We start from the raw sequence: 11,953 nt of genomic DNA, 5'->3' as shown, positions 1-11,953 counted from the left end.
CACTGCATAATAGGCAATTCCACAGCTTTCTTCACACACAGAGGCGCCTTCAGCAGCCATCAACACGATCATAGACAATTCCACAGCTTGCACTAACCCAGGTTGAGCACCGAAACAGACAGCATCAACACGGGGGATACACTGATGCCACTCCATACATCCAAAATAGTGATTAGACATTATAGTAAACCCTGTCAATATCATATACCAAGACAGGATTAGCCAATCCCCAAACCGATAGCAATCATAAGACAAAGGCATATTACTTGTAACAACACACATATAGATGCTCTCATCACTCAACCCACAAATAGATATTGCTCTTGTTAGAGCTAGGAGTTAGGCTAGAAAGACTACTAAACTCATCAAGGCCAGCCATGATGAGTTCAATCGTGGGGACATCACCTCTACAAAAGATCATAAGATCATCAGCAAAACAGAGGTTAACAATTTTAGTTTTGTCGCATCTCCAATGAAACTTGAAAGCCGGGAGATGAGACTTTTCAGCAAAAATCCTAGCAAGAATCTCCATGGCTAGGACAAAGAGGTAAGGGGACATGGGATCCCCTTGTCTAAGACCCCTGGCACCTCTGAAATAGCCATGCAGGCTGCCATTGATACTGATAGAGAAAGAAGGGCTAGTAATGCAAGCTTGAATCCAAGACACCATAGTAGGAGGAAAGCCCATAGCTCTAAGAATATCAATGATAAACTCCCATCTAACACTATCATAAGCTTTCATAATGTCCACTTTCATGGCACACTTAGGAGTAGGGGAACCTCTATGGTACCCTCTCATAAGCTCTTGGGAAAGGAAGATATTATCAGATATTTTCCTACTAGAAACAAATGCGGACTGAACAGGATCAATCAGATCAGGGAGAACTGTTTTAATCCTATTAGCAATAATTTTCGCAATGCACATGTAAATGGTATTACAGCAGGAGATAGTCCCCAACTTTTACAGGGTTAGGAACTTTAGGAATAAGAGCGATAATAGTACTATTGACTTCAGAGAGTAACTTACCAGATTCAAAGAAAGTTCTGATAGCTTGGGTGACCTCTCTACCAACAACATCCCAGGAGCTCTTAAAGAAGCTAGCAGAAAACCCATCAGGGCTAGGGGCCTTATTGGGTTTTAACGACCAAAAGACATCTTTAATCTCCTTATCAGACACAGGACTAGCAAGCAACAAAGACTGGTCCTGAGACAGCTTAGTTTCCACAAGAGAATTAATCCTAGCAAAACCATTATAGTGATCATCAATAGGCTTGCCAAATAAACCAGAAAAGAACTAATGAAAGCGTCTTGAATATCCTCAGGCTTAGTAGTTCTAAGCCCATCATGTCTCTCAATACAGAGAATTTTACCCCGATTAATGTTGCCTTTAATAGACCTAAAGAAGAACTTGCTATTACTATCCCCCAAACCAAGCCACTGGATCCTAGACTTTTGGCGAGCCAAGCTTTCTTCAACAGCACTAAGATCCACATACATAGAGACTCTTTTCAAGTGTTTGTAGAACAGGATTGCTAGGGTCCTTATCCAACTTCCACTGAACAGAATTTAACTCTGAACTCGTAGCCAGGACTCTAGTGGAGATATCACTAAAATCCTTTTTGTTCAAAGCTTTAAGACCAAGCTTCAAGTCACGGAGTTTTTGACAAATACGAAACATAGGAACCCCCGGGATATACTGATTCCACACCTCAGACACAGTAGGAATAAAGTTTTCATGTTGAGCCCAAAAATCAAAAAATTTAAAAGGTTTCTTAAAAGAGACCACATCAGTAGAGACAGTGACCACAGCCGGAGGGTGATTAGAGACAGATGAGGGATGAAAATAGGCAGAGGAAGCTGAGAATGAATCAAGCCACGATTCATTTACCAGAACTCTGTCTATTTTAGTTGCAATGTAGTCCCCACTGTCTCTTTTATTAGCCCAAGTGAATTGGCATCCACCATAAGACAGATCCACCAATTCAAACTGAAGAATATGAGAATTGAAAGCTTCTTTTTCATTAGACCACACAGACGATCCACCAAACTTCTCAGACCTATAACGAATAGCATTAAAATCCCCTAACATGACAAGAGGGACTTTGGACAGCAAACAAGAGGTCCTGACCATGTATTCAAAAAACTCATTCCTAACAATATGCCTATTATCAGTATAAACAAAACAAGCTTTAAAAACAGCATCTTTTGTAAAATCAGTAATTTCACACAGCATGAATTGATCAGAGGACTCAATTAACTTAACTGAACAAAAAGTAGTATCCCAGCATACACAAATTCTCCCAGTTTGAGTAGGAAGTGAGTTAGTCAAAAAGGACCAATTATTTAAACACGATGACAAAATACGATTTTCATTTGTAGCTTTTATTTTGGTCTCCAAAATGCCCAAGACCTTAATATCTTCACGACTCAAAATTTTTTTAACTTCTTTATGCCTAGAAGGGTCATTAAACCCTCTAACATTCCATGATGCAATTTTAAAAGTCATTGGAAACAACAAAAATTTACTAACCCACAACCAAACTAAACTGGGACTTACCTTTGTTTCTTCCTCTGGCTCTTGTTGCCCTTGCCAGAGGAGTTACCTTTTGCAGAGTTAGTTGGTTTTGCCTGCTCTTCTGTTGGAACAACTTTTTTTAGTGTAGTGCCGTTCAAATTTTCAACTTTCTTGATGAGATCTGTATCATGTGGTAGGACCAGCTTGGTAAGCTCCACCAACTCCTTCTGAAGCTCATCCAGCCCTTCGAGGTTGGGAACTGAATGCTCCCCAGCACTAACCCTCTGATCAATTTCCCTAAGCCCATCACTTAAGTTCTCAACTGCCACATCCAGGGATACTTTAGGTGGAAGGCTCTAACCAGTTTCGTGAATTTCTTGAGCAGCCCCCTCTTGCACTTCTGGTGGCTCAGTGTCCAAGATAGGGTCCCCCACTTTCCTTTTACCCTTGGCTTTCACTGTACTCCATCCTGGATCAAGATTATCTTCAGTCTCCTTTTGAAGGGAAATCAAATGGGCTACTTGGGTCTTCACCATTTGGCCAAGTTTAACTCAAACTGACCTTGCTTTGCTTTCAATAAAGCGAACTTTCTATGTAAATGTAGCTTAACGGTATTAGTTTAATATAAGCACCTAATTTAATCTTTTCTAAATGCATAAATGCTCAATTAAGTGGCCAAGCTTAACTCAAGCTGACCTTGCTTATCCTCCCAAAAAGCAAATTTTCTAAGTAAATATGGAATAGCGGTATTAGCATGACGTAAGCACCACATTTATGCTTTTCTAAACGAAGTAAGTGTTCAATTCTAAAGTCTAAATGGTTGAATTTGAATTCCCTTGTACATTCTTCCAATTTCCCCTTCCGTTCTCTAACTTTCTCTTCCAAAAGCAATCCAAACAAGCCCAATGTTTCTCCCTAAGTTTCTTCATGCTTCACCTACATCCCTTCTCCATTTTGTTGTAGGAACTAATTAGCTTAGGCCACTAATTGTTTCATTAGCTTAAGTGGCCAAGTTTTTTTTTTTTTGGGTAAGTAAGTCATAAAATAAAGACAGTAAAATATACAAGTTTACAAGGGGCATACCCCAGGTACGCCCTACAACAAATAATAGAAAAATAGAAAACACCACAAAACAACCACTGAACATCCTACTACATAAAATCACACTCGCAAAAGCGAAAGATCAACAGAAAAAAAACAGAAGCCCACTTTGCCCATATATCCTTTTTGTCTCCAAGTAACCTCTACCATCAAAGATAATAGATGGAAACTAGGAGTGGATATATGGGCAAATAAACAAAACACACCACAAACTTATAAAAGATGACAAAACACACAGAACAAATGTAACTAACTAAACACCCAACAAGACCAATTGAAAAAAGATAACTGCCCTCGCTTGCTCCCAGTCTCTACCTCAGATGAAACCATGGAATCCAATAAGCATCTCGCAAATGGAGAACAATTTTGAGGGTCTTACCACAGCTTAACGGGGTAGGGGAAGAAAGTAGAGCCTCTCTCTCTAGAATCTAGAGAGAGAAAGCTCCCCCCGGAGTAAAATGGTGCATTGTCTGGTTATCCTTCTCACCCCTTGAGGGAGAATGTGTATTCTGTGAGTTACCAGTCCGATGGTGTTCTTTTCCAGTTTTCTTCCTCACCCATGAGGGAGAAAGTGTTCAGAGGTGGGTTTGTCTGGTTGTTTAGCAAGGGCAGTCCACGGTTTATTTTTTTTGTATGCTGTGTGGATTTCCCCTTCGGTGATGGCTGCTAGCAGCGCCTTGCCTAGGCATTTCAGTGGGTTTATTAGCTATCTTCATTTCTTTTATCTCTTTCCTGCTGTGAAGGAGTGGTGGCTGATTGCTATTCAGATTTGGATGGCTGTTGGCAGGGTGTGTACGTTCCATAGCGATGGCTGCTTCAAGCGCCTTGCTATGCTACAAATGAGAGCAAATCAGTGGTCTTTACTTTTATTTTTATTTGGTCACAGTTGTAATTTGCAGCTTGCCTATTTCTACGGGTTGAGTAGGAGGTTTCATGTGTACTTGGGTATTTCGTGTAATAGGTTTCTTGAGCAACTCGGTAGAATGGGCCCCTCTTGGTATATATCTCTTCGGCTTGCTTGAATTACAATTTTGTATTACATTTATTGGTTACAGGTGCCTATCCCTACGGGCTGTGTAGGGAGGCGTGTGGGTGTGTTGGTGCCCATCCCTACGGGTTGTGTAGGGAGTTTTTTGGACTATTGTAATGGTGCTTTTTGGTTGCTGGTTTGTCCTTTGTACAAGGTCCCTATCCATCATAGGATATGGCCTTTGTACAATCTGCTTGGCAACGTTTTTTTCTTTTGGTTCTATTTTTCGGATGTAGCTCTCGGGTTTGGTTTAGATTTTGTTAGTGATCCTTTGGGCCTCGGTGCATGTGGGCTGAGGCTTGTGTTGTCTTCTGTTGTTAGGGCCTGGGGTATGCCCCTTGTATTTTTGTAAATTTTCTGTTTTATATTATTTCTTATTCACCCCCAAAAAAAAAAAAATAAGCATCTCGCTTCTTCTAGCCGTGACATCCTAGCCACTCAACCAAAGCCATGACGAAGGAAAATATCTATCCCATGAAATATCCTGGCTGAGTCATATGAAGCTTACATCGTCAATCACCATAATCAACGGTCTTGAGAAGTTTAGTGAAAAAACAATAGCCCCGCTGCAACAAACCAATAAATAGTCAACAAAACATGAGAGCAATCATCACATCCCCCAGTCCCTACCATGGTAGATCACAAGCCTCAAACCCCACGGCAGTGTCCCCTTCACTCCATGACAGGCGTGGCAATACAATCAATTAGGAAGGGTCACATGAAGACAAGAAGCGACCAGAAAACCGGTAGCTATCCTCCCGCTCATCTCCCAGTCTCTAACTCGGCTAGTTATCGAACCACTATTCCCCAAAGCAGTGACTCCCCAATCACTCTTGGCAGAGATGGCTCAAAACCACCCTCATATCGAGTCATATGAGGATCACACGATCAATCATCATGAAATAACCGACTACATAAGGTCCGCTGTAATGTGGCTAAGCAAAAATATATGGGCTCACCAATAATCAAATATATATAAGAGCCATATGTTGGTGAGCCCAGCTAATCAAACCAAACGGCCCAAAATTCCCTGTGGCCCATCTAGCAACAAACACATCAAGCCAATAAACATGCGGGCCCAAAAGCACCACTAGCACATAACACTTCTGACTTAATCAAAAAGAAACAGCTATATATATATATAAATATATAACTAACCAAATTAAACTTTTTGAGCCCCACCCACTGGAAAAAGAATGGAGGGCCCCACATTGAGAACAAATTCCCTGTGGCCCATAGGCTAAGCATTTTTTGTCTTCAAGAAAGATAATTTTCTGAGTAATTGTAACTTAACGATATTAGTTTAACTTAAGGACCTCATTTAAGGTATTCTAAATCATCTAAGTGTTCAATTCTCAAGTCCAAAATGATGAATTTGTATTCCCTTTGATTTTCTTTCGATTTCTTCATCTTTTCTCTAACTTTCTCTTCTAGCTCTCAAGAATAATGTTTCTGTGTAACTTTCTTCGTCCTTCTCTGTTTTGTTCTAGGAACTAACTAGATTAGGCCACTAATTGTTTCATTAGCTTAAGTGGCCAAGTTTTTTTTGGGTAAGTATAAGTGGCCAAGTTTTACCCAAACTAAGTTTGCTCAGTCTCCGAGAAAGAGAATTTTTTGATTAATGGTAACTTAACGATATTAGTTGAACTTAATCACCTAATTTAAGGTTTTCTAAATCATCTAAGGGTTCAATTCTCAAGCAGAAAATGATGAATTTAAATTCCCTTTGGCTTTATTCATATTTCTCTTCTTCTTCTTCTTTTTTCTTTTTTTTCCTCAAACGTTCTCTTCTGGTACTCAAGAATAATGTTTCCTTGCGACTTTCTTCGTCCTTCTACATCCTTCTCTATTTTCATCAACGAACTAATTATATTAGGCCACTAATTGTTTCATTAGCTTAAGTGGCCAAGTTTAACTCAAACCACCTCTCTTAGCCACCAAGAAAAAGAATTTTCTGAGTTATTGTTGCTTAACGATATTAGGCTAACTTAAGCACCTCGCTTAAGGTTTTCTTAGTCACTTAAGTGTTCAATTCTCAAGACCAAAAGGATGAATTTGAATTCCTTTCGATTTTTTTCTTATTTTTCTTTATTTTCCCTAACTTTCTCTTTTACCTTTGAAGAAGAATGTTTCTATCCAACTTTCTCCGTCCTTCCCTATTTCTTCTATGAACTAATTAGCTGAGGCCAGTAATTGTTTCATTAGCTTAAGTGGCCAAGTTTAACTCAAACTGACCTTGCTTAGCCTCCAAGAAAGCGAACTTTCTAAGTAAATGTAGGTTTTTTTGGGTGGGTAAAGTAAATGTAAATGTAGGTTAACGGTATTAGTTTAATACAAGCACCTCATTTAATCTTTTCTGAAGTCCAAATGGTTGAATTTGAATTCCCTTTTACATTCTTCCAATTTCTTCTCTTGTTCTCCAACTAAAGCAAACCAAAACAAGCTGAATGTTACTCTCTAACTATATCTTTGCTTCACCTTCCTTCTCCATTTTGTTGTGGGAACTAATTAGCTCGGACCATTAATTGTTTCATTAGCTTAAGTGGCCAAGTTTAGCTAACACTAACCTAGCTTAGCCTCCAAGAAAGAGAATTTCCGGACTAATTGTAGCTTAATATTTTAGATTAACTTAATCACCCCATTTAAGGTTCTCTAAATCATCTAAGCATTGAATTCTCAAGTTTAAAACGATGTATTTGAATTTCTTTTGATTTTCTTCCTATTTCTTTTTCTTTTCGCTAACTTTCTATTCTTGCTCTCATGAATAATGTTTCTCTGTAACTTTCACCATCCTTCTTTATTTTGTCCTGGGAACTATGTGGATTAGGCCACTAATCGTTTCATCCGCTTAAGTGGGCAAGTTTAACTCAAACTAAGCTTACTTAGCTTGTAACAAAAAAAAAAGCTTACTTAGCCTCCAAGAAAAAGAATTTTCTGATAAATTGTAGCTTAACGATATTATTTGAACTTAATCACCTCATTTAAGGTTTTCTAAATCCTCTAAGCGTTGAATTCTCAAGTCCAAAACGATGAAATTGAATTCCCTTTGATTTTCATCCTGTTTCTTCTTCTTCTTTTTTTCCCTCAAACTTTCTCTTCTAATACTCAGGAATAAGGTGTCTTCGTAACTTTCTCCGTCCCTCTACATCCTTCTCTATTTTCTTTAACGAACTATTTTGCTTAGGCAACTAATTGTACTCACCCAAAAAAAATTTTTACTCACCCAAAATTTTTTTTTACTCACCCAAAAAAAAAAAAAAAAAGGCCACTAATTGTGTCATTAGCTTAAGTGGCCAAGTTTAGCTCAAATTAACATTGCTTATTAGCCACCAAGAAAGAGAATTTTTTGAGTAATTGTTGCTTAACGATATTAGTTTAACTTAAGCACCACGTTTAAGGTTTTCTTAGTCACTTAAGTGTTCAATTGTCAAGTCGAATAGGATGAATATGAGTTCCCTTTGATTTTTTTTTCTTATTTCTCTTTCTTTTCTCTAACTTTCTCTTCTACCTCTAAAGAAGAATGTTTCCAGCCAACTTTCTCCGTCCTTCTCCATCCTTCCCTATTTCATTAGCTTAAGTGGCCAAGTTTAACTCAAACTGACCTTGCTTAGCTTTCAATAAAGCAAACTTTCTATGTAAATGTAGGTTAACGGTATTAGTTTAATATAAGCACCTAATTTAATCTTTTCAAAAGGACATAAATGCTCAATTAAGTAGCCAAGCTTAACTCAAGCTGACCCTGCTCATCCTCCAAAAAAGCAAATTTTCTAAGTAAATATGGAATAGCGGTATTAGCATGACGTAAGCACCACATTTATGCTTTTCTAAACGATGTAAGTGCTCAATTCTAAAGTCCAAATGGTTGAATTTGAATTCCCTTGTACATTCTTCCAATTTCCCCTTCCGTTCTCTAACTTTCTCTTCCAAAAGCAATCCAAACAAGCCCAATGTTTCTCCCTAAGTTTCTTCGTGCTTCACCTACATCCCTTCTCCATTTTGTTGTAGGAACTAATTAGCTTAGGCCACTAATTGTTTCATTAGCTTAAGTGGCCAAGTTTAACATAGGCTAAGCATTTTTTGTCTTCAAGAAAGATAATTTTCTGAGTAATTGTCACTTAACGATATTAGTTTAACTTAAGGACCTCATTTAAGGTATTCTAAATCATCTAAGTGTTCAATTCTCAAGTCCAAAATGATGAATTTGTATTCCCTTTGATTTTCTGTCGATTTCTTCATCTTTTCTCTAACTTTCTCTTCTAGCTCTCAAAAATAATGTTTCTGTGTAACTTTCTCCGTCCTTCTCTGTTTTGTTCTAGGAACTAACTAGATTAGGCCACTAATTGTTTCATTAGCTTAAGTGGCCAAGTTTACCCCAAACTAAGTTTGCTCAGTCTCCGAGAAAGAGAATTTTTTGATTAATGGTAACTTAATGATATTACATGTAAACATTCAAGCCTAGGGCTTTATTTGTATTTGAGTTAGAACTCATATTCTGTGTCCAAGTGTTGGCTTGGAAAGATGTTAGCCCGTAGGGCAATTAATTTGATGTTACATGTAACGCTTTTATTTAGTAATACTCTGATGAATGAATTAATGAATTGTTTTCTTTAAATATTGCATGTCAATGATATATATATAATGGGTTAATTTTGAGGGCGTTACATTCATCAACGAACTAATTATATTAGGCCACTAATCGTTTAATTAGCTTAAGTGGCCAAGTTTAACTCAAACCAACCTCTCTTAGCCACCAAGAAAGAGAATTTTCTGAGTTATTGTTGCTTAACGATATTAGGCTAACTTAAGCACCTCGCTTAAGGTTTTCTTAGTCACTTAAGTGTTTAATTCTCAAGACCAAAAGGATGAATTTGAATTCCCTTCGATTTTTTTCTTATTTTTCTTTATTTTCTCTAACTTTCTTTTTTACCTTTGAAGAAGAATGTTTCTATCCAACTTTCTTCGTCCTTCACCGTCCTTCTCTATTTCTTCTACGAACTAATTAGCTGAGGCCAGAAATTGTTTCATTAGCTTAAGTGGCCAAGTTTAACTCAAACTGACCTTGCTTAGCCTCCAAGAAAGCGAACTTTCTAAGTAAATGTAGGTTTTTTTGGGTGGGTAAAGTAAATGTAAATGTAGGTTAACGGTATTAGTTTAATACAAGCACCTCATTTAATCTTTTCTGTTGAATTTGAATTCCCTTTTACATTCTTCCAATTTCTTCTCTTGTTCTCCAACTAAAGCAAACCAAAACAAGCTGAATGTTACTCTCTAACTTTATCTTTGCTTCACCTTCCTTCTCCATTTTGTTGTGGGAACTAATTAGCTCGGACCATTAATTGTTTCATTAGCTTAAGTGGCCAAGTTTAGCTAACACTAACCTAGCTTAGCCTCCAAGAAAGAGAATTTCCGGACTAATTGTAGCTTAATATTTTAGATTAACTTAATCACCTGATTTAAGGTTCTCTAAATCATCTAAGCGTTGAATTCTCAAGTTTAAAACGATGTATTTGAATTTCTTTTGATTTTCTTCCTATTTCTTTTTCTTTTCGCTAACTTTCTATTCTTGCTCTCACGAATAATGTTTCTCTGTAACTTTCTCCATCCTTCTTTATTTTGTCCTGGGAACTATGTGGATTAGGCCACTAATCGTTTCATCCGCTTAAGTGGGCAAGTTTAACTCAAACTACGCTTACTTAGCTTGTAACAAAAAAAAAAAAGCTTACTTAGCCTCCAAGAAAAAGAATTTTCTGATAAATTGTAGCTTAACGATATTATTTGAACTTAATCACCTCATTTAAGGTTTTCTAAATCCTCTAAGCGTTGAATTCTCAAGTCCAAAACGATGGAATTGAATTCCCTTTGATTTTCATCCTATTTCTTCTTCTTCTTTTTTTCCCTCAAACTTTCTCTTCTAATACTCTGGAATAAGGTTTCTCCGTAACTTTCTCCGTCCCTCTACATCCTTCTCTATTTTCTTTAACGAACTATTTTGCTTAGGCCACTAATTGTACTCACCCAAAAAAATTTTTTACTCACCCAAAATTTATTTTTTTACTCACTGAAAAAAAAAAAAGGCCACTGATTGTGTCATTAGCTTAAGTGGCCAAGTTTAGCTCAAATTAACATTGCTTATTAGCCACCAAGAAAGAGAATTTTTTGAGTAATTGTTGCTTAACGATATTAGTTTAACTTAAGCACCACGTTTAAGGTTTTCTTAGTCACTTAAGTGTTCAATTGTCAAGTCGAATAGGATGAATATGAGTTCCCTTTGATTTTTTTTCTTATTTCTCTTTCTTTTCTCTAACTTTCTCTTCTACCTCTAGAGAAGAATGTTTCCAGCCAACTTTCTCCGTCCTTCTCCATCCTTCCCTATTTCATTAGCTTAAGTGGCCAAGTTTAACTCAAACTGACCTTGCTTAGCTTTCAATAAAGCAAACTTTCTATGTAATGTAGGTTAACGGTATTAGTTTAATATAAGCACCTAATTTAATCTTTTCTAAACGACATAAATGCTCAATTAAGTGGCCAAGCTTAACTCAAGCTGACCTTGCTTATCCTCCCAAAAAGCAAATTTTCTAAGTAAATATGGAATAGCGGTATTAGCATGACGTAAGCACCACATTTATGCTTTTCTAAACGATGTAAGTGCTCAATTCTAAAGTCCAAATGGTTGAATTTGAATTCCCTTGTACATTCTTCCAATTTCCCCTTCCATTCTCTAACTTTCTCTTCCAAAAGCAATCCAAGCAAGCCCAATGTTTCTCCCTAAGTTTCTTCGTGCTTCACCTACATCCCTTCTCCATTTTGTTGTAGGAACTAATTAGCTTAGGCCACTAATTGTTTCATTAGCTTAAGTGGCCAAGTTTAACATAGGCTAAGCATTTTTTGTCTTCAAGAAAGATAATTTTCTGCGTAATTGTCACTTAACGATATTAGTTTAACTTAAGGACCTCATTTAAGGTATTCTAAATCATCTAAGTGTTCAATTCTCAAGTCCAAAACGATGAATTTGTATTCCCTTTGATTTTCTTTCGATTTCTTCATCTTTTCTCTAACTTTCTCTTCTAGCTCTCAAGAATAATGTTTCTGTGTTACTTTCTTCATCCTTCTCTGTTTTGTTCTAGGAACTAACTAGATTAGGCCACTAATTGTTTCATTAGTTTAAGTGGCCAAGTTTACCCCAAACTAAGTTTGCTCAGTCTCCGAGAAAGAGAATTTTTTGATTAATGGTAACTTAACGATATTAGTTGAACTTAATCACCTCATTTAAGGTTTTCTAAATCATCTAAGGGTTCAATTCTCAAGC

The 11,953-nt window shown here is 37.1% G+C and overlaps 1 protein-coding gene across 1 annotated transcript; it reads right to left on the bottom strand.

Moving 5' to 3' along the window:
- Positions 1 to 295: 295 nt before the first annotated feature.
- On the bottom strand, positions 296 to 3,052 carry LOC145795934 (uncharacterized). The gene is made up of 5 exons (XM_082880882.1): positions 2,962 to 3,052; positions 2,559 to 2,838; positions 1,497 to 2,475; positions 940 to 1,271; positions 296 to 896 (listed from the first exon to the last, which is right to left on the bottom strand). Exons 1-5 carry the CDS (start codon positions 3,050 to 3,052, stop codon positions 296 to 298), a joined length of 2,283 nt encoding a protein of 760 aa, XP_082737008.1.
- Positions 3,053 to 11,953: the final 8,901 nt, after the last annotated feature.

Source organism: Camellia sinensis, chromosome 7 (assembly GCF_055761805.1).
Source record: "Camellia sinensis isolate YWXY chromosome 7, ASM5576180v1, whole genome shotgun sequence".
In the NCBI taxonomy this organism is placed as follows: Eukaryota; Viridiplantae; Streptophyta; class Magnoliopsida; order Ericales; family Theaceae; genus Camellia; species Camellia sinensis.
The sequence above is the reverse complement of the archived record's forward strand: the minus strand, read 5'-3'. Positions and strand labels throughout refer to the sequence as shown.